At 45.2% G+C, this 21601-nt stretch overlaps 2 protein-coding genes across 2 annotated transcripts in view; one reads left to right on the forward strand and one right to left on the reverse strand.

The window, feature by feature from the left end:
- On the reverse strand, positions 1–6324 carry LOC108514662 (keratin, type II cytoskeletal 8-like). The gene is given in 6 exon segments (XM_017851058.1): positions 1–714; positions 717–1412; positions 1414–1544; positions 4393–4474; positions 5727–5970; positions 6116–6324. Coding segments are annotated over 6 exon segments (2076 nt in total).
- The window catches only part of LARP6 (La ribonucleoprotein 6, translational regulator), a 22382-nt gene continuing 6850 nt past the window's right edge, over positions 6070–21601 (forward strand). The window contains exon 1 of the mRNA XM_017851172.1: positions 6070–6463. The gene's annotated coding sequence lies outside the window, so the exon portion shown is untranslated. The remainder of the gene's footprint in view (positions 6464–21601) is intronic.

Genomic DNA, 21601 nt, shown 5'->3' on the forward strand with positions numbered 1-21601 from the left:
TCACTTAGGCAGGACATCAGAGGACTGGGACACCAGCTTCCCATCGCGGGTCTCCATCTTCTTCAACCACAGCCCTGGTGGAGCTGGTGCGGCTGAAGGAAAGCTGGAGTCCACGCCAGAGCCAAAGCTGGAGCCCAGGCTGTAGCTGAGGCCAGGGCTTGTGAGGCCCCCATAGGTCGAGCTTAGACCACCTGTATAGCCGCTGGTGGTCTTCGTATGGATACTCATGTTCTGCATCCCAGACTCCAGCCGGCTCTCCTTGGCATCCAGCAGCTTCCTGTAGGTGCTGATTTCGATGTCCAGGGTCAGCTTGACATTCATCAGCTCCTGGTATTCACGCAGCTGCCACACCATATCCTGCCTGGCCCACTGCAGAGCAGCCTCCAGCTCGGACAGGTTGGCGTTGGCATCCTTAACGGCCAGCTCCCCATGCTGCTCTGCATCTGCGATGGTGGCCTCCAGGAAAGCCCTCTGGCCTTCAAGGCCCTTAATCTCAGCCTGGAGCCAGCTGATGCTCCAGTTCATCTCCGAGATCTCAGTCTTTATAAGCCGCAGGTCATCCCTGGGCTTCCCAGCCAGTGTCTGCAGCTCCTCATACTTGATCTGGTGCATGCTCTCAGCGTCTGCCCGGCTGCAGTTGGCGATCTCCTCGTACTGCGCCTTGACCTCAGCAATGATGCTGTCCGTGTCCAGGAAGCGGCTGTTGTCCATGCACCACACACATGCAGCACCACACACATGTCGGAGATCTGGGACTGCAGCTCCCGTATCTCCTCTTCATACAGCTGCCTGAGGAAGTCGATCTCATCAGTCAGCCCTTCCAGGGAAGACTCAAGCTCTACCTGGTTTGTGTAAGCTTCATCCACATCCTTCTTGATGAGGACAAATTCATTCTCCATCTCTGTATGCTTATTGATCTCATCCTCATACTTGTTCTTGAAGTGCTCCACCAGCCCCTGCATGTTGCCAAGCTCCACCTCCAGCTTCAGCTTCTCCTGGCTCAGAGTCTCCAGCTGCTGCCTAAGGTTGTTGATGTAGCTCTGGAACATGTTGTCTATGTTGCTCCAAGCCGTCTTCCGCTGCTGCAGGAGGCTCCACTTGGTCTCCAGCATCTTGTTCTGCTGCTCCAGGAATGGTACTTTGTCTATGAAGGAGGCAAACTTCTTGTTGAGGGTCTCGATCTGCTCCTTCTCCTGGATATGCACAGCCTGGATGTTGGGGTCCACCTCCAGGTTAAGGAGGCTCAGCAGGCTCTGGATGACCGTGACAGGGGTGACACACACCCATACCGCTGGCCTCACCACCCGGCCTCCACCCAGGCCACCCCAGAAGCTGCTGCTACCCACTTGGGAGAAGCTCAAGGAGCTGATGCGGGCACTGGGCCCACTTGTGTAGGAGCAGCTGCTGAAGGCCCCGGGGACCAGAGGTTGACACCCTGTAGGACTTCTGGGTCACCCTGATGGACACGGTGGAGGCAGGAGTAGAGGCAGGTGGACTGAATAAGGCAGAGATTCCAGAAGGAGCGGAGAAGCTTCTTCTTGGTCCTTTTTTTTTTTTTTTAACTGAGATCTAGTCTCACTTTGTCACCCAGGCTGGAGTGCAATGGCACAATTTCGGCTCACTGCAACCTCCGCCTCCCAGGTTCAAGCAATTTTCCTGCCTCACCCTCCCGAGTAGGTGGGACTACAGGCACCTGCCACCATGCCCGGCTAAATTTTTTTAATTTTTAGCAGAGACAGAGTTTCTACTACTACTACTGCTGGCCAGGCTGGTCTTGAACTCCTGACCTCGAATGATTTGCCTGCCTCGGCCTCCCAAAGTGCTGGGATTACAGGCGTGAGCCTCTGCACCCAGCCGTGAGACCCTGTCTCAAAACATAAAAAGAAAAAAAAGACACTATAGAAACATGCTGGTTTCTGCCGGGCGCGGTGGCTCACGCCTGTAATCCCAGCTCTCAGGGAGGCAGAGGCGGGAGGATAGCTTGAGCCCAGGAGTTCGAGACCTGCCTGGGTAATACAGCGAGACCCCGTTCTCCACAAAAGGAAAAAAAAAAAAAAAAAAAAAAAAAAAAGAAACATGCTGGTTTCTGGCCCAGGGAAGTCCTCCATTTTGTCAGTGTATTCAGGATTAGATTGGCTCTGAAGTAACACTTCTGCAGACCAGATTCAACTTATAAGAGTATGTCATCTAGAAAAGAAACCTGATTTATTAATTTACAATGGAGCAATATATACATTCAGCAACTAGAATGTTTGTGTTTCCCATTCAGGTTAAGGTTTTCCTGGTATGAAGGTTCTTGGAAGGCTGCATCATAATCTACTAGCATACACTGAGTGTCTAATCTGGGCCAGGTCTTTGCTAGACATTTTTCACAAACAACCTAGTTTGATCTGTGTGCCCAACTCAATTAAGTGAGGATCATTCGGAACATTTTACAGGTAAGAAAACTGAACAGCAGAGAGGTTATGAAACCAAGAAGCAGCAAGGCTGGAGTCTGAATTCAGATCTATTTGATAACAAAGTGAGCATGTTTCCATTATACCCTGCTGCTTATGTGTGAGCTTTTCTAGTCAGTTTCAAAGCATCCTTGGGGATGTTTTCACTGGCTGTGCCTCCCTATATGGATTTCTGTCACAGCATTTAGTGCATAGACACTGTCTTATTATTGAAGGCTGTCTTTCCTAGGCTCCCTCCATCTCTTGGTATTCATGGATCATGTCTTAGGCATTTTACAAAATTGAGTATAGCACAGGTCCTGGTATTTGGTACATGTTTAAACAAATGATTAAATGACTCGTCTTAACCTACAGTTAAAACAGACCTCTTTTTTTTTCTTTAATTTGAAGATGGAGTCTCTTTCTGTTGCCCAAGCTGGAGTGCAGTGGTGCCATCATGGTTCACTGCAGCCTCGACCTCCTGGGATTAAGGGCTCCTCCTGCCTCAGTCTCCCAAGTAGCTGGGATTGCACTTCTTCTCTTCAACACTTAGCCTTGTCCCAACTTCCCAGCTTCACCACAATATTTTATTCCAAGTCCTTTGTTTCCAGCTGTAGTGCCAGGCACACTCAAAAATATTTCCAATTGATTCCAAACAACACCCTTGTATATACTGGAAAGGTCTTCTAGGGTTGAGTTTTTCCTTCAACCTAATCTCAGTCCATCCTGATGGCTTGTCAATGTATTTCCTTTTGTTTCATCCTCAGGAGCTATGGAAAAAGCTGTTTCCCGTTGTGAGTTTACTATGAAAATGAGCTGTCAAGATTCCAGGGAAGAGAAAGATGCCAGCTCCAGGCTGAGGTCATAATTTTGTTTAAAGAGGCTTTGCTAATCATCTCAGTGGTGATGCAAACTCCCTGCAGCAATGTTCAAGACAGGCCTGGGTGGGACTGGTCTCCTTCCCCTGCCACAGCTCTGGGGAGGAATAAGCTGGAAACCGGAAGGAGCCCTTTAAAAGCCCTGGTTTCTTCACCAGTGACACAGACGGTGGGTATGTGGGTAGGACTAATCAAAGCAAATCAGCAAGTGTTCCCAGATGCAAGGCTCCCTGCTAGACAAAATGGGGTGCAACAAAGTGGAAGAAGAGGCCCTTCCCTCTAAGCCTCACTGAGACTCACTCTCCTCATTGCAAAAGTGATCAAGTTGGACTTCTCCTATGAAGTACCCCTAGTGCAGATGAGGGTTTCTGTCCTCCGCTCCTCTAGGCATTATTCTAAGCCAACTACTATAAATGAGAAACTTATGTGAGTTGCCTTATACATTCTGTGCAAGTTTTGCATTTGATTTCACAGATATTACAAGTTGTTTTAATATATATGTTGTGGCTCTTCTCTCAAATATCTAAGTAAAATTGATACCCCAGAAAGATGCCCCATATTTATCCTATGACTTAATGGGTACCCCCAAGAGTACCCATTCTTGGGTACTCTGCCAGACTACCCATTCCCTACCAGGAGCAGCTCTGAGCTGGATGATGTCTGACATTCTTTCTAGATCCAAAATTCCTTTATGAGGAGTCAGAAATAAGTAATAACAGAAACAACATAGGCAGATATGTTTGAATGTAAGGGCATATAAATTCAATTTCTTTTTTTCAAAACTCTCACCAAGTAAAACACTTCTGCAGCCCAGATTCACCCACCAACTGTCAGTTTTCAAACTATATTTTCAGAATCTGTATTTTAAGAAAAGTCCCCAGGGGACTCTTATGATCAGGCATTTGGAAACCCTGAAATGACATGTATGAATTGTTCATAAACTATAAAACCTGAGACGAATGTGAGCCATCACTGTGGGTAGGGATAATAACCCCTGATGTCTTTGCCACACGAGATGGCTTAAATGAGATAGATAATGGGTATCACTTTGTGAAATTCAGGAACCAAAATTATCAAACTGGAAGGCATGGTGGCTGCTGCAGCTGTGTCCTTCTGAGCCTCATCACAGGTCTGTGCAGAGGACTTATAGCCTCTGTAGCCCTGGAGGGAGGCACAGCTGGCTGGAAAAAGATGTGGTCAACCCCTTGCCTCTTCCTTTCCCAATAGCTCAGATCCAGGGCTGTGAGCTGTTCTGGTGCACAAACAGCAAGAGCAGCAAAGGTCTCTCTCTCTCCCTTTACTTACTTATTTTAGGACCTCTTCTATCAAAAGAGAGATCTGAGAAAGAAAGGGACACAGATTCTAGTGTCCTTAAGAAGAGGGGCTGTCCTCGCTGGGCCCCTGGGTCTCTCCCAAGCCCTGCCCAGAAACCCAGGACCCTATACACAGTGTTCTTTCACAAGGACATTGCCCTCCAGGAGGCCTCATTTCCTGAGCCTATCCTAACTTGCTTTCCTATATCAAAACAAATGCATTGGTCCAGGGTTCTGTTGTTTGCGGGTCCCAGTGTGGCAAATTAATATGACAAATTATGTTTAAGGCTCTAAATAAAGTGCTACATGAAAGCAGATTCAGGTCTCATTCATTTGCCCTGCCCTGCCCTGCCTTGCCTTGCCTTTTCTTTTCTTTCTCGGAGTCTGGCTCTGTTGCCCAGGCTGGAGTGCAGTGGCACGATCTTGGCTCACTGCAACCTCCGCCTCCCAGGTTCAAGTGATTCTCCTGCCTCAGCCTCCCGAGTAGCTGGGACTACAGGGGCACGCCACCACGTCCAGCTACTTTTTGTATTTTTTTTAGTAAAGACAGGGTTTCACCATGTTGGCCAGAATGATCTCAATCTCTTGACCTCGTGATCTGCCCGCCTCGGGCTCCCAAAATGCTGAGGTTACAGGTGTGAGCCACTGCGCCCGACTGGTCTTATTCATTTCTATGCTCCTGTCCCTAGTTTCTGGGTCACATTTGGAGGGGTGAGATGGAACTCAATTTGAAGCTACACGTGTAAAGGTGGCGGTGTTTTAGAACATCCTGACGTTTCAATAGCTCCCTTTATTCATTCAACAAATATCTGAGAGCATACTATGTGCAGGGCATACTCTATAGGCCATCGGCTTTCCAACTTTTGTGAACTTCAGCATCACCTAGAGGCATTGTTAAAACACAAAGTTCTGAATAATAGATTCTGATTCAGGAGGTCTGGATGAGCCCTAAGAATTCAATTTCTAACAAGATCCCAGGTACAGCTGATGCTCCTGATCTGGGAACCACACTTGGAGAAAAACTGATACAGGGCATGGCAGGAGCCGAGCCCCTGATCTAAGACACGATCTAGGGTGGTTATTATGTCAAAGAGACTAACGATGGAGATTTTCTCATCTTGGCACGTCAGTGGGGAAGACACGCAGGAGGCCTGGAAGCCCCTGGAGCTGTGGTCTGCGCCTGCCACCCCCGGAGTCAAGCACAAACAGAAGTCAGCTGTGCTGTGCCCATCCCTGCGGCGCCGTGAAAGAAGGCGCAGGAGGAGGGAGCCCTGACGCCTCTTCTCCGGCTGGGGCCCCACAGCGGCGAGAGGACTGAGGGAGGGATCGGGGGTCGCGGGGATCCTTCCGGGACAGGCCTCCGCGGGAGGAGCTCCGGAAAGCCGCCCTCCACCTCCGAGGCCCCGCCTGCGCGGGCGCTCCACTAGCGGTCGGGGTGGTGGTGGTGGTGGCGGCGGCGGCGGCGCGGGGGGGCGGGGGAGGCCGCGACCGCCTGTTCCCTCCCCCGGGCCGAGCGCGGGCGCGCGCTCGCACCGCCCCCGCCCCCTCCCGTTGCAGTCGCTGCCGACCGGCTGGCTGGGCCTCGCGGCGTGAGGACCCCCGGCGGCCGCCGCAGTCCCGGCGAGCCATGGCCCCAGTCCTGGCGGGGAGGCTGCGGCCCGGGCCTGAGACGGCGGTGCAGATCCCTCGGTCGCCCATCCAGGAGGCCGAGGACGTGGAACAGTTGGAGGACGAGGAGGAGGGGGGGCCGGAGACGCGGGGCGCCGGAACCCGGGCCCGGTACCTCAGCCCCGGCTGGGGGCAGCGCCAGCGAGGAGGAGCCGAGCCGCGGGCACAGGTAGGCGCGGCGGCCGGCCAGGGAGGTGGGCCCCGAGGGGGCGCCGGGCCGCGCGCGAGTTTGGGGCGCTGACTGCGCGCGACAACTCCGTGGGCAGAGGGGGTTGAGTAGCTCCGGGCCGAGCCCCTGAGTCAGAACCGGCCCGTGGAGGCAGCCGGTGCCCCAGTCGCCCCACCGAGGTTCCCAGGGCTGGCGGCCGGGATCTGAGGGGCCCGGACGTGGGGATGTTCAGGGATCCAGGAGGAGGACTTTCACGGGCCATCCAAGCCACCCGCTCCTCTGGAGGAGGCCTCTTCTCTGTGGGCTCCCTCAAGACACCACCCCCCATCCCCGCAAAGTCCCTCCCTGCCCGCCTTCCCCTCTCCTTGCGAGTGGTCCCACTTACCCTTCACTGCCAGCATCGCCCAGCCTTTCCCAGTCCCGCTGGCTGCGCTCAGTCTTTAGGTGGTAGCAGGCCAGGTACAGCGGACACTTGCTGATGGGGGATTCCAGGAGGTGGGATTTCATGGTAATTTGAGACGGATACAGGACTTGCTGCTTTACATCCTCCCGCTCTGGGGGATTCCCATTTTCACACAGCTTTTCCCACCCGACCTTTATGTTTGCATCATCATCTTGCTGCCTTGGGTGGGTGGGTTCCTGGGTTTTGGGTAGTTTGGAGCTGCTATGGCACCTGTCTAACCTTGTCCTGGGTCCTGAGCTTTGTCCTTAGGCACCTTGGCTCCTGTCCACTAATGCCCAGACCCTTAAGGACTGGGGTTTTGTTCCTGCTGTTGAAAGGAGATACAACATAGACATAGACATGAGAGTGGGGAAATGACAGAACTTGCACATTCTGGGGGATGCCAACAGGCACTTGTTAGGAGCTTTCTTTCTTCTAGGACCCTGTCCCAGGCGTTTAGCTGTTAAGGTTCTGCAGGATTGTCCTGGCAAGCGTATATCTACTTCATTGGGAGAATACTCAACTCAAGGGTGGATGAATACTGGGCCCAGAGCCATTCTCTATTACTGGCTGACCCTTCCCCAGGTTAAAGGGTCAGATTTCTGGACCCCGAGATTCGAGGCAGACCAGTAGAGACAGTTATTAGGGGAGAAAAGTCAGCCCACCAGGGTAGGGCAGGAAAGCTGGACCATAGCATATGACACGGTAGATAGATCTGTGCTTTATAATGCAAGGCCTGATTCATTTAGCTCTGTGCTAAGTACCGAGAGCGTAAAAATGATGAACCCATGGTCACTGACAGCTCACGGTCTTGACAAGGCAGTCACCTAGTCAGATTATATCAGAGTACGTAAAATAGCCCCGAGTAGTTTATCCTTATAACTTTATTTTCCTGCGGCAGTGGCAAATAGCCATCCCTATCCTGAGGCTAAATTTGTGCGATTGTATCATTAGCCAGGATTAAAGCTCTACTTAGTTTAAGGCCTGAAAAGATCCCCTATGGAGGTCTAGGAGAAACCAAGCTTCAGTACGGGTGGGCCTCTTGCCTGAACCCCTCTTGCTCTTCCTCCAGAATTCCCAGCTCCCATGGCTTGAGTCTCAGCAAGTGTTCAGTCTGAAACCCTTCCTGCTGCCCACTGGCATAGAGTTGACCCCAGAAAATCCCTGGGGTTCTTCAGGGAGCCGACAGAGCCCAGTGGGCAGGCACCCAAAGCACAAGGAGATGTAGCCAAGAACAGGATTCACACTATCCCCTGTTTGGGCCCAGCCTCGCATGGCAGCAGCCATCACCTGATGTGAATGTTCTCAGCTCCTAGAGCCTACAGGAGAAAGCCCAGATTCCTCAATCTGCTCATTAAGATGCGACACCCACTCACATCATCTCCTCAGCCCATTGCTTCCTTCCCTGCTCCCGCGATTCCGTCTAGTTCCCTGAGCACAGGGGGCTATTTTGTGTCTACATGTCTCTGCACCCCCACCTCTAGGTCCTCTGATTGAGTAATTTCTAGTCAGCCTTTAAAACTTTGACGCCTGTTCTCCACCCACTCCCAATCCCCACCCCAGAGCTGGCTGTGTTTCCTTTCTTCTCTGTTGCTGTAGTACTCTGTACATTTTATGCCTAGCACCTTCCACAATTGTGATTCTATCATTGTGTCTCCCTCACAGGGATAGGAGCTCGGTGAATTCAAGGACCATGCTTACTTCCTTCATTGTATCTTCAGCACCTAGCACAGCACCCAGCACATAGGACATATTTGTTGATCGAATGCATATCTCTGTCATCACACTCACTCCATGGTGTTGAGATATTTGTGTTTCCCCTCCCCTAGACAGTGAGATCCTTGAAGGCAGCTGCCTTATCTTACTCCTTTTCATATTTCCATACCTAGCCTAATACCTGGCTTATATAAGGGAACAGAGAATAAATGAACAATAAAGAAAAGCCTTTACAGCCTCTAAAATGTTCATGGATCATCTCCCCACATCTCATTCATTAAAAGATGCCTTTCCTTTTATTCTCACCTTTTAACATACATATTTTCAAACGTAAAGAAAATATGAAAAAACAGTACTATGAGCATTCATAGACCCATCATCTAGATTTAACACTTAATATTTTGCCATATTTAGTGAATGGATATATAATGTACGTGTTTTCCCCTGAACCATTTGAGGTATGTTTTACACAAGATTATACCTTAAATACTTCACTTTGTAACTCCTAATAATGACATTCCCTATAAAGCCCTAACACTATTATTCCAACTGAGAAAATTACCTATCATTCCCTAATATAATCCTGAAGATAAGCTAATTGCCAGGTTCCACATTCAGGATTCCCCAGATTGTTCCACAATTGTCTTTTACAGCTGTTTCTTTTTTCCCCTCAAACCAGAATATGGTCTGGGTTGAGGCATTTGCTTCTTATGTCTCTAGAATCTATTTATCTAGAAATTTCAACCATTTTTTCCCCTAATGCTTTGCTATTTTGGACAGAAGAGGCCAGATATCTTGTTGAATGTCTCACATTTTGGATTAGTCTGGTAATGTTCTCATGGTCTTATTTTACTTGCTCCTTTGTACCATGTGCTTCTTATAAACTGGAAGTTAGGGCTAAGATTTTGATTTGATTCTGTTTAAACATTTTGGCAAGAATGCCTCATACTCTGTGCCTGGAACTTTATGTTGCATCACCTCAGGAGCCATCTCACCTTTAGCGATACTAAACTTGACCATTCGATTAAGGAGATTTCTCCATCATACAGGTTGTCTTTCCCTTTGCAGTTAACAAGTTATTTGTGGGCTTCTCATCCTGGGTTCTGTTAAGTTGATGTATCACGTGTATTGGTTTGCATATGTAGATCCATGCATGCATCCCAGGGATAGATCTCACCTGAACATGGTGAATGATTCTTTTAAGATGCTGTCGAATTCAGTTTGCTAATATTATGCCGAGGATTTTTGCATCTATGTTCATCAGGGATATTGGCCCATAGTTTTCTTTTCCTTGTCTGGCTTTAGTATCAGGGTTATGCTGGCCTTTTGAAATGAGTTTGGAAGCATTCCCTCCTCTTCAAAGTTTTAGAAGAGTTTGAGAAGTATTGGTATTAGTTGTTCTTTAAATGTTTGGTGGAATTCAGCAATGAAGCCATCAGGCCTTGAGCTTTTCTTTGGTAGGAAATTTTTGATTCCTGATTCAGTCTCCTTACTTGTTATTGGTCTGTTCAGATTTCTGTCTCTTCATAATTTAGTCTTGGTAGGTTGCATGTTTCTAGGAATTTGTGCATTTCTTCTAAGTTATCCATTCCTCTTGCAATATTATTTCCCCAGTGACTTTTCATCTAAATATTTTAGCATCTATTGATGATCCTTACCTAAGTTGGTTATTTCACTGGGGACTGGAAATTGAGGATTTTCTAATTTTCACATTTTTTTGTACACTTATTAGCTAGAATTGCTCTATTTTTTTTAAAGAGTTTTGTCTCATCATCTGGATTGAACAAAAGTTTCTCGTAAAGAGGCAAAAAAATGCTTAATTATTTCCCTTTAATTACAGTTTTCAAAGAGATAATTTGATATAATAGTTACACTAAATAATTTAAATGAGGGCTCTTCCTCAAGCTCATACTCTCCCTCTCTCTCCAATTCATGTATTTGTATTTATTCACTTTTTAATAATTAGTCACAGTCATTTTTGGTGCTCAAAATGCCTATATTGCAGCTAGCAGACCCCCTTGAAGCTGGCCTCCTTGTGTCTTTTTGTAACATGCCCATTAGTCTTCAAGCACTTCCTTGCTTTCTGGTACTAGATATTCCAGGCATAAGTTGTACTTTTCCTACTCCAGTCATGGAATTCAGCCATTTCCACAGGAATCTCTAGTTTTTTCAAATACTAATAAGAAAGTATTTAGAAACCAAGACCTGGAATTAAGAAAGCTAACTTCTGCCAGAGTATTGTTGCTTTCAGAGCCTTTCAGTGGACAGAACTAAGATATATATATATAATTTTTTTTTTGAGACAGAGTCTTGCTCTTGTCGTCCAGGCTGGAGTGCAATGGCCCAATCTTGGCTCACTGCAACCTTCACCTCCTGGGTTCAAGCAATTCTCTTGCCTCAGCCTCCTGAGTAGCTGGGATTACAGGCGCCTGCCACCATGCCTGGCTAATTTTTGTATTTTTAGTCGAGATGGGGTTTCACCATGTTGGCCAGGCTAGTATCGAACTCCTGACCTCAAGTAATCTGGCCGCCTTGGCCTCCCAGAGTGCTGGGATTACAGGCATGAGCCACCAACCCTGGCCTCTACTTTTTTGTTAATGTCAATTTTTTGTCAGATGTGGAACTAAGTGCGTTATATATGTAGTCTCTACTCCGTACTACAAATCATTATTTAGACCTGCAGAGACATCCACTAGTTGTATATCCCTTTCCCAGGCTCAAGGGCTTATGCCAGAACAGCACTGCAGAAGACAGGGTCAGAGAGGAAGTTCATGTCTCTGTAATAAATATATAAGAACCCATGGGCCACCCAAGCATAAGATGTGACCCTGCTAGCACCATCCAAAATATGGTTTGTAAAAGGGTGATGCCTTTAACAAAGTTGAGAACATACCTGTATATGTTTTTAATCTGTCTCAGTGAAGAATCTTTATCTTTTGAATCTACCTTGGTGTTTTATATTGCATTATCAATTTGTCCTTTTGAACCATTTCACATTCATTATCTTGTTCTAGAGGTGAGTCAAAAGAAATCTCACACAGACAGGACCTGGACCCTAATGTTTTTCAGAAATGATGTTTCTCTTTTGTGTTTGGTACCTTCCTTATTGGTGTCCACCATTTTCTTGGTCTTGGTGGTCAAAATACCATATTCCGCCATCTGCAATGATAGATGATGCTTCTGAGAAATCATTCCTGGATTGAAAGTTGTGGTGAGGGTCTCATTATTCCACCATCTTAGTTTGGATATTTTCCTCCTGTAGGGTATTATTTGATTAACCGCGCAATCAGTGTAACCAGATTCGATATTTTATGAAAAGAGTAGCCTTGGATGTTTTATGCTACAAATCATTTTGTTTCTCTAAATCATTTACAAATATGATACACCTGTAATCCCAGCACTTTGGGAGACCAAGATGGGCAGATCGCAAAGTTAGGAGTTTGAGACCAGCTGGCCAATATGATGAAAGCCTGTCTCTACTAAAAAATACAAAAATTAGCCAGGCATGGTGGCACACACATGTAGTCCCAGCTACTCAGGAGGCTGAGGCAGGAGAATCGCTTGAACCCAGGAGGCAGAGGTTGCAGTGAGCCAAGATCGTGCCACTGCACTCTAGCCTGGGTGACAGAGTGAGACAACATCCAAAAAAAAAAAAAAAAATGAATTCAACACTGATTCATGGAACCCAATTATCTGTTTTAAAATGTACCCCTTTATTTCTACCCTTTTCTCACAGGTTTATAGCTATAACAAAAGACCTCATCACTCCCAGTTTACAATATTTTACAATGTTTTATTAAAAAGCAAAACAAAGCAAAACCTTAGGTGTAAAACTTTTTCAAGCCTCCTTGAAAGGCTGCTGAGAACATATTCATCAGAAACCATACTTCCTCCCTCCTGATAGCATCCTGATAGGTATGATTTGCCCTCAAAACTGTTCGCTTTACATTGGTAATACATTTTAAATTCCCATTACGTGCGAGGCTCTGGGGTAATACTATAATGAAAGAAACCAGCTCGAGTTCTACTCTCAACTCAGTGTTCAGGCTGCTAATAAAATATGCACACAAGTAGCTATAATACAAATACAGATAAGTGTTGGGAAAAGTAGAAATGATTTTTTTTTCCTAGGAGAATTGCATTTAAGATGGACCTTAATGTGTGACTAGAATTTAGACCTGAGAGAGAGGAGCAAGGCATTCAGAGACAGAAACAGCAAGCTCAAAGGCGCAGAGTCCAGAAAGTTTGTGACACTTACAGATAACTATGTCTTTCTGTTTGTTTGGCGCAAAGGATCTGAAAGGACACCGATGGAAATAAGTTTTGACCCTGGTTACAGCCAGATTCTAAATGAATCTGAATAAGGAACTGAAGACTTTGTGTTTTTTTTTTATTATGTATGTATGTATGTATGTATGTATGTATGTATGTATGTAGTTTTTGAGACAGGGTCTCACTCTGTCACTCAGACTGGAGTGCAGTGGTGTGGTCATGGCTCACTGTAGCCTTGACCTCGTGGGCTCAAGCAATCCTCCCACCTCAGCCTCCCAAATAGCCTGGACTACAGGTGTGCACGACCATACCTGGCTAATTTTTAAATTTTTTGTAGAGACAAGGTCTTGCTATGTTGCCCAAGCTAGTCTCGAATTCCTGGTCTCAAATGACCCTCCTGCCCTGGCCTCCTAAAGTGCTGGGATTACAGGTGTGAGCCACCATGCCTGGTTGGGAGCTGAAGAGTTTGAATTTTATTTAACAGGAAATAGAAAACCTTTTATTATTACTATTAAAGTAAATCAGTGACATCAAGTAAAGCAGTGACATATTCTAGCTGTTCTTCAAAACATTTAATACAGCACAGAGTGGAGGAGGCTGTAGCCTAAAATATAACACGGGAGGTAGCAGGAGGTGGGAAGACAGAACCCTCGAAAGACTCTGGTTGGGAAATATACCAAAGATGCAGGAGTAAAAAGGGCTACAAATATCTGAAAGGTAATTTAAATTCTTCCTTTAGAACCATTTCCTAGCCTCTATGTCTGCCAGTAAAAGTAGCAGGTATTTTATTTTAAGGGAGAAAAAGAAAAGACAAGATTATTTTCTAAAGGGATTGAATGAGCTCACTACGGAGATCTAGGGATGCGAAAGCAGAGCTGGCAGCTGCAGAGTAAAGCCTTCCCCATTTGAGTAGAGCCCCCAGCTTGATGATTCCCTGCCTGTTCACCCGCGTGTGAAGCCTGCCACTTGGCATGCCCCACCTGTGTACATAGCGCCATCTAGGAAGAAAACCAGTGGAAGTGTACAACTTACAACCCTCCAAAAAAAGCACATGTACCTTTTGCCTTCACAGTGAATGGCTGTGGAGTATAACTCCCCACACCCTAAGTGTGGGCTGTGTACAGTGACCTTCTTCCAAAGAGCACAGTATGGGAATGGGGATAAAGGCAGTAGTTTTACAGGGGAGAAACCTGACAAATACTACCTCAGATAGCTGATCAAGGTTAACTTCCACAGTGATCATTCATGTTGATAGCATGTACCCTGACAGGATGTGCTGAGAATGGAAATTTATCTCTGTGGTCCTCCTCCCCCAAACCCGTAATCCCAATCTAATCGTGACAAAGAGCATCAGAAAAATCCCAATTGAGGGGCATTCCACAAAATACCTAACCAGTACTTCTCAACGCTGTCAAGGTCATCAAAAACAAGGAAAACCGTCACAGCCAAGAGGAGCCTCAGGAGACATGACAGCTTAATGTATTAATGTATTGTGGTGTCCTGGATGGGATCCTGGAACAGGAAAAGGGACAGTAGGCAAAAACTAAGGAAATCTGAATAAAATATAGACTTTAGCTAATAATAATATATAATGAATTAATGAACTAATTGCAATTAGTTCATCGGTTGTAACACATGTAACATACTAATGCAAGATATTTATAACAGATCAAGCCTGGGTGTATATATGGGAGCTCTCTGTACAATTTTCACAACTTTTCTGTAAATCTAAAACTATTCGAAAATAAGTTTATTAAACTCTTTAATAAAGAAAAAATGGATTATTAGTCACATGAAGAAAATCAGTGGCATGAAAGTTAAATGGAAGAACTGACCCCAAAGGATACAGAGGTGATGATGTTGAAACAAAGGACTCAAAAATGTATACTCCAACTAGCACCCTGAGAGTGAATTTAAGATACTGCATCCACAGAATAAGAGTAGGAAGCTCTTAGAAGGCAATGATCTGAGGACCAAAAAGAGTTCTTAGAAACTAAATAAATGACTACTAAAATTTAAAAATTCCATAAGAAAGGTTAGAATATAATGTCAAAGAAATCTCTTAGTGTGTAAATTACAAACAAAGACAAGGACAGATCATATGAAAGAAAAAATAAACATAGAGGACCAATCCAGGTGGTCAGTCAACTAATAGAACTTTAGGACAAGAAATGTAATCTTAGCAAATGACTTAGCCCTATTAGGAAACAGTGTTTACATAGTCATAATAATAAAATACAACTGATTGACTTTCAATTTTCAGCACGTAGCTCTAGATAAAATATAGAATGTTAGTTACCTAATAGAATGAAATATTATGAACCATGGCAAAATGAAATAAAAGTACATCTGATGCAATATGGAAGGTTGGAAATAAGTGAGATGGAAGAGAGGATAGGACAGTAGTGTGTATTAATATATCATATGTAGCAAGGAATTGAAAAATACTTTTTAATGTTTATGAAATAAGAAACCACTTAAAGTATATTATTTTAAAACATAAATAGGGCCGGGCATGGTGGCTCTCACCTGTAATCCCAGCACATTAGGAGGCTGAGGCAGGCAGATCACATGAGGTCAGGAGTTTGAGACCAGCCTGGCCAACATGGTGAAACTCCGTCTCTACTAAAACTACAAAAATTAGCCGGGTGTGGTGTTGCGTGCCAGTAGTCCCAGCTACTTGAGAGGCTGAGGTGGGAGAATCGCTTGAACCTGGGAGGCAGAGGTCGCAGTGAGCCGAGATCGCACCACTGTACTCCAGCCTGGGCGACAGTTGAGACCGTATTGAAAAAAAAAAAAAAAAAAAGCCGGTGTGATTGTTCATGCCTTAATCCTAGCACTTTGGGAGGCCAAGGTGGGCAGATTGCCTGAGCTCAGGAGTTTGAGGCCAGCCTGGGCAACACAGTGAAACCCTGTCTCTACTAAAATACAAAAAATTAGCCAGGCATGGCAGCGTGCCCCTGTAATCCCAGCTACTCAGGAGACTGACACAGAAGAATCATTTAAACCCAGGAGGTGGAGATTGCAGTCAGCCAAAATCATGCCACTGCACTCCAGCCTGGGCGACAGAGTGAGACTCCGTCTCAAAAAAAAGGAAGAAGAAAAACACCAAAACCACAAATAGAAGGCTAATAGAAGAACCAAAACGAAAAGAAAATTTTTAAAATTTGAAGAAGGGATTATTTAGGGACATAAGTCATAAGTGACCCCAAATCCTCATTTTATATAGTAAGACATGAATAGAGAATGACTACAGTTGGCAAGTGAGAAATAGAGCTATAAGCATATTTTATAGAGCTATGAGATAACTCTCCTAAGAACTAAATGGCTGAAGAGAAGTTACCTCTAGGGAGGAAGGGTGGAGTGGGGAATTGTTGGTTTCTTTATAAGTTCCCTACTATTTTATTTTAGTTTTTGCTATGTTTATCTATTACTTTAATTTTTTGGAATCATGTTTTGATGAGATATTGTGTCCAAGGGAGAAATAATGAGGATGGTTGGACTGGCAAAGAGAGAACAGATGGGAGACCCTTCAAAATGAAATAAGCACTTTATAATTGACTAAATGTGGGGACAAAAGAGAGAGTGAAAGGATACATCCTATGTCTTGAGCTTAAGCACATAGAAGAGTGAATAGGGAAAGTAGTTGGCGGGGTGGATTGGGAGGCAAGATATATGATTTTCACAGGATGGTTGTAATCGACAAAAAGTTGACAATATTCAGACTTAAAGGATATAAACTTAATATTCTTAAAAGATATGGTATCTTTTCCCTTTTGAAGGCTATTTCACAAACAGGAAACAATGCAACCTGCTCCTGGATATAACATGGGCTTTCCAACTCCCCCAAGATCCCCCTTTGGAGACGCACAGTTGCTGCTGACAGCACTCATGCAGAGGGTGGAGTCCTCTAAGCCCAAGAAGCTCACCTCTGCACTTGCATAGGGGTTTATGTCACCTCCACAGTATCACCCACCTATTCTGGAATCTCTGGCTATCTGCCTGTCTGCTCAGTGGGTGCAAATAATTGATGCAGAGTCACCCCCGATACATTATGGATAGTCTACTGTGAGACTGTGTGAAAGGAAGGTCAATTTCCCAGATAGAATGCCTGTTGATAGGCCCAGGCTTCAGTCCTGCCTGACGTCAGGTTCTGCAGAAGGTGAGAAGTTAGATTGTGGACATATTTAATCTGATGCTACATCAGATTGTCCTAGTGGAAATGTCTGGCATGCAGTTAGGAATTGAGGACTGGAGCTCAGGAAGGAGAGGAGGGTGTGGGGCTGACAGGCTGGTGGGGGTACATTTGAATGTGATGAGCTTATAGGAGCTAAAGTGTAGAGGTTGCTAGGGGATAAAGTGTCAGGGATAGATACTTGGGTAACACCTACACTTTGAAATGAAGAGAGACCAGGCATGGTGGCTCATACCTATAATCCCACCCCTTTGGGAGGCTGAGGTGGGTGGATCACTTGAGCCCAGGGTTTCAAGACTAGTCTGAGCAACAAGGCAAAACCCCATCTCTACAAAAAAAAAAAAAAAAATAGAAAAATTAGCCAGGCATGATGGCATATGCCTGTAGCCCCAGCTACTTGGGAGGCTGAGATGGGAGGATTGCTTGAGCTTGGGAGGCTGAGGCTGCAGTGAGCTGTGTTCGTGCCACTGCATTCCAACGTGAGGCAACAGAGCAAGATCCAGTCTCAAAAAAATAAATAAATAAATAAATAAAATAAATGGAGAGAGAAAGAGGAGACATAGAAGGCAGTAAAATGGGGAGAAGAATCAGAAAAGAATAAGTCACATAAGCCCAGGGGGAGAGTATCAAGAAGAAGGTGGTCAATAGTGTCAGATCCTGCATTGGGGCAAGAGGACTGTGTGAGGCCGTTCTTGCATTGCTGTAAAGAAATATCTGAGCACTTTGGGAGGCCGAGACAGGCGGATCACGAGGTCAGGAGATCGAGACCATCCTGGCTAACATGGTGAAACCCCGTCTCTACTAAAAAATACAAAAAACTAGCCGGGCGAGGTGGCGGGCGCCTGTAGTCCCAGCTACTCGGGAGGCTGAGGCAGGAGAATGGTGTAAAGCCGGGAGGCGGAGCTTGCAGTGAGCTGAGATCCAGCCACCGCACTCCAGCCTGGGCAACAGAGCGAGACTCTGTCTCAAAAAAAAAAAAAAAAAAAAAAAGAAAAGAAATATCTGAGACTGGGTAATTTATAAGAAAAGAGGCTTGATTGATTGGCTCTTGGCTCTGCAGGCTGTATAGGAAGCATGGCACTAGCATCTGCTTCTGAGGAGGCCTCAGCAAGCTTACAATCGTGGTATAGAAAGTGAAGGGAGAACAGGCACATCACATCACGAAAGCAGGATCAAGAGAGAGAGTTGGTGATGGCGGGGGTGGGGGGAAGTACCACATACTTTTAAATGACCAGGTCTTACAATAACTCACTATCAAGAGGGCAGCACCAAGAGGATGATGCTAAACCATTCATGAGAAACCACCCCTTGATTCAACCACCTCCCACCAGGCCCCACCTCCAACACTGGGGATTACAATTCAACATGAGATCTGGCTAAGACATACATTCAAACTATATCAAGAACCAAGATGGAGAAGAGACACCTGGATATGGCTACAAGTTCTCTGATGGATGTCTAGAGACACAGAACAAGCTGGAGCAAAGGTTGGGAAAAGGGAGAAGGGATTGCCCAATGAAGGTCCAGAGAAGCTTGATTGGATGAACTCCATCTTCTCCATCCAGTCTGAGATAGAATCATCTGCAGGGAGTTGAGCAGACATGGCAGGCCTTGGGAAGATTGGGAAGTTCTGGAATAAGCATTAGAGAGATTGAGAAATTATACTGTCTTCCTTCCGTTATGCTTTATTTGTTTATGAGTTTACCTTTTGTAACATCATCTATTGCTGTGGTTTGGGAGTAGGACTAACTTGTCTGTGGCTCCCTTTGGTAGTGCAGTCACTTCTGAGATACTAGCTATTTGTAGTAAGTTAGACCATTTTGCCAATACTCCTGAGTCTGCTCAAAACTCTTCACTGGCCATTAGCACACACCTGGCCCCATCCCCTGTGATTTATTGACATCTTTGTTAGCTGGGCCGGGAATTCCCTTTGCATTTGTAGTTATTTTGTCTGTTACATTCAACCCATCTGTTTTTGTTGTTGTTGTTGTTGTTTGTTTGTTTGTTTGTTTTGAGACAGAGTTTCGCTCTTGTCACCCAGGCTGGAGTGCAGTTGTGCAATCCTGGTTCACTGCAACCTCCATCCCCCGGGTTCAAGCGATTCTCCTGCCTCAGCCTCCCAAGTAGCTGGGATTACAGGCGACCACCACCACATCAAGCTAATTTTTATATTTTTGTTAGAGGTGGAGTTTCACCATGTTTGCCAGGCTGGCCTCAAACTCCTAACCTCAGGTGATCCACCCGCCTCAGCCTCCCAAAGTGCTGGGATTACAGGCGTGAGCCACCTTGCCCGGCTTCAACCCATCTGTTTTAATTACTGTTTAGGGGGTAAACTTTCCCTAATAAAGTGAAATTTGTTCTGTCCTTTTTGCATCTCCTTTTTCATCCTATTGGTTGTCCCACTGATGTTTTGCCTTCGGGATGTTTTGAGGACCTCTTTTCTCCATGTAGTGTTGCTGAGGCTACTATTGTGTTTGGCTGTTTAAGTAATAGAAAACCCAACAAGTGAATTAAACAAATTGGATTTGATCTTTCTCATGTAATAATAAAAAATCTGCAGGTAGATAGTTATAAGAGCTTATTCAACAACTTAATAATGTCAGGGCCAATAATGTCAACAAATCAGGCCAAGCTGATTCTCTTGGCCTTTTCCTTATGGTAGTAAAATGGCTGCTACAGATTCAACCATCACATCCACATTCAAAGAAGATAAAAGGGGAAGGGGCAGGGCCAAGAGATTTTCACTTAAGTATTACCGGCCATAACATTTAGTTTTTATAGCCTCTAGAGTAAAGACAGCAATTGAAGCAGGGCGTGGTGGAGGGCGCCTGTAGTCCTATCTACTCAGGAGGCTGAGGCAGGAGAATGGTGTGAGCTCAGTAGGCAGAGCTTGCAGTGAGTCGAGATCCCGCCACTGCACTCCAGCCTGGGCAACGAAGCGAGAAGACTCTTTCCGGCAAAAAAAAAAAAAAAAAAAGAAAAAGAAGGAAGGAAGAGAAGAAGAAAAGCAATTGAGGAAAGGTGTTTGCTAGGTTGGATGGTTGGGTGAGTCAGCTTAATACCTGATTTTTATCATCCCCAATTTTAACAAGACTTAAAAAAAAAAAAAACTTTAAAATTGAGTCTACCTGGGTTATTTTCTTCACTATACTTTTTTTTTTTTTTTTTTTTTGAGGCCAGTCTCACTGGTGTCACGCCAGGCACTGGAGTGCCAGCTCTGGTGTGATGTTCCCACTCACCTGGCTACCTCCACCCCTCCCAATCACACAGGGCTTCTCTCCCAAGTAGCTGGGATTACAGGCGTGCACCACCACACCCAGCTACTTTTTTGTATTTTTAGTAGAGATGGGCTTTCACCATGTTGGCCAGGCTGGTCTTGAACTTCTAACCTCAAGTGATCCACCCCCCTCAGCCTCCCAAAGTGCTGGGTTACAGGTGTGAGCCACCGCGCCTGGCCTCTTCACTCCGCATTTACCTTGAGACATCAATAAGGTATTTTAAAAGCCATTCCCAGGCTGCCTACAGGCAAAGAGCTAAAACTCTTTATTTTTAATCAACCAATGCCTATATTTTATACTAATTATAATTTCTGAATTTGAAAAATTATTAAATAGCTTTATTTGCTTTGTTCTCTCTTGCCAGAATATTTTTTTCCTTCATTTTGAGTATTCCACAGTTGCTTCTTTTCTTTTTTTTCTTTGTGAGGCTGAGAGCCAATGAAAATTTTGTTGAAGGACATATATGTATGTGTCTTTTCCAGCTTTATGCGATCACAGTAATAGGCCTGTTGAGATTACTGGTCCTGACATTGAGTTGCTAAACCAACTCCTATAACTACCTACCTGCAACTTTCTGGTAACTTCTATTAATGGCATCAGTTATGATGTGGATAATCAGTATTCTCTAAATGTTCATTGGTTTGAAATTGTTATAATCCCCTTATGAAAGATTAGCCTTCCTAAGGAAGCTCTGTCCAGGATTGCTTTGGCTTGTTCCCGTCACCTAATGTTCTTAGGGAGAGGGAGAGGAGGAAGTCTACCCAGGTGGCGCTGCTGGTGGTGGTGGGCTTTATTAAGAAGGGCCCAGTGACGGGATTGTTTCCAGAGTCCATTGCAGGAAGGGTCCTAGCAAAACATATAAGCTATTATGTATACTGGATTTGGAGACAGAGGATTTGAGTTTAAATCCTAGATCTGCCTCTTATGAACGAGTGAAGGAATTTATCTGTGCCTACTGAGCTTTAAGGGTGTGCTAGGCACTCTTCTGGATATTTTCATGTATTAATTCATTGAATCTTCACAACACTCCCATGAAGGTAGGGACTATCATGATTCCCAGTTTACAGGTGATGGAACTGAAGTGAGATGCAGTGGAGTTCCTTGCCTAAATTTACTTAACTAATAAACAGTGGTACAGGTTGAACATCCTTAATAAAAAAATCCAAAATCTGAAATGCTGTAAAATCAGAAACATTTTGAGCCACCATGACACCACAGATTTAACATGGGTTAAA

The sequence above is a fragment of the Rhinopithecus bieti genome, unplaced genomic scaffold (assembly GCF_001698545.2).
Source record: "Rhinopithecus bieti isolate Rb0 unplaced genomic scaffold, ASM169854v2 scaffold_31548, whole genome shotgun sequence".
In the NCBI taxonomy this organism is placed as follows: domain Eukaryota; kingdom Metazoa; phylum Chordata; class Mammalia; order Primates; family Cercopithecidae; genus Rhinopithecus; species Rhinopithecus bieti.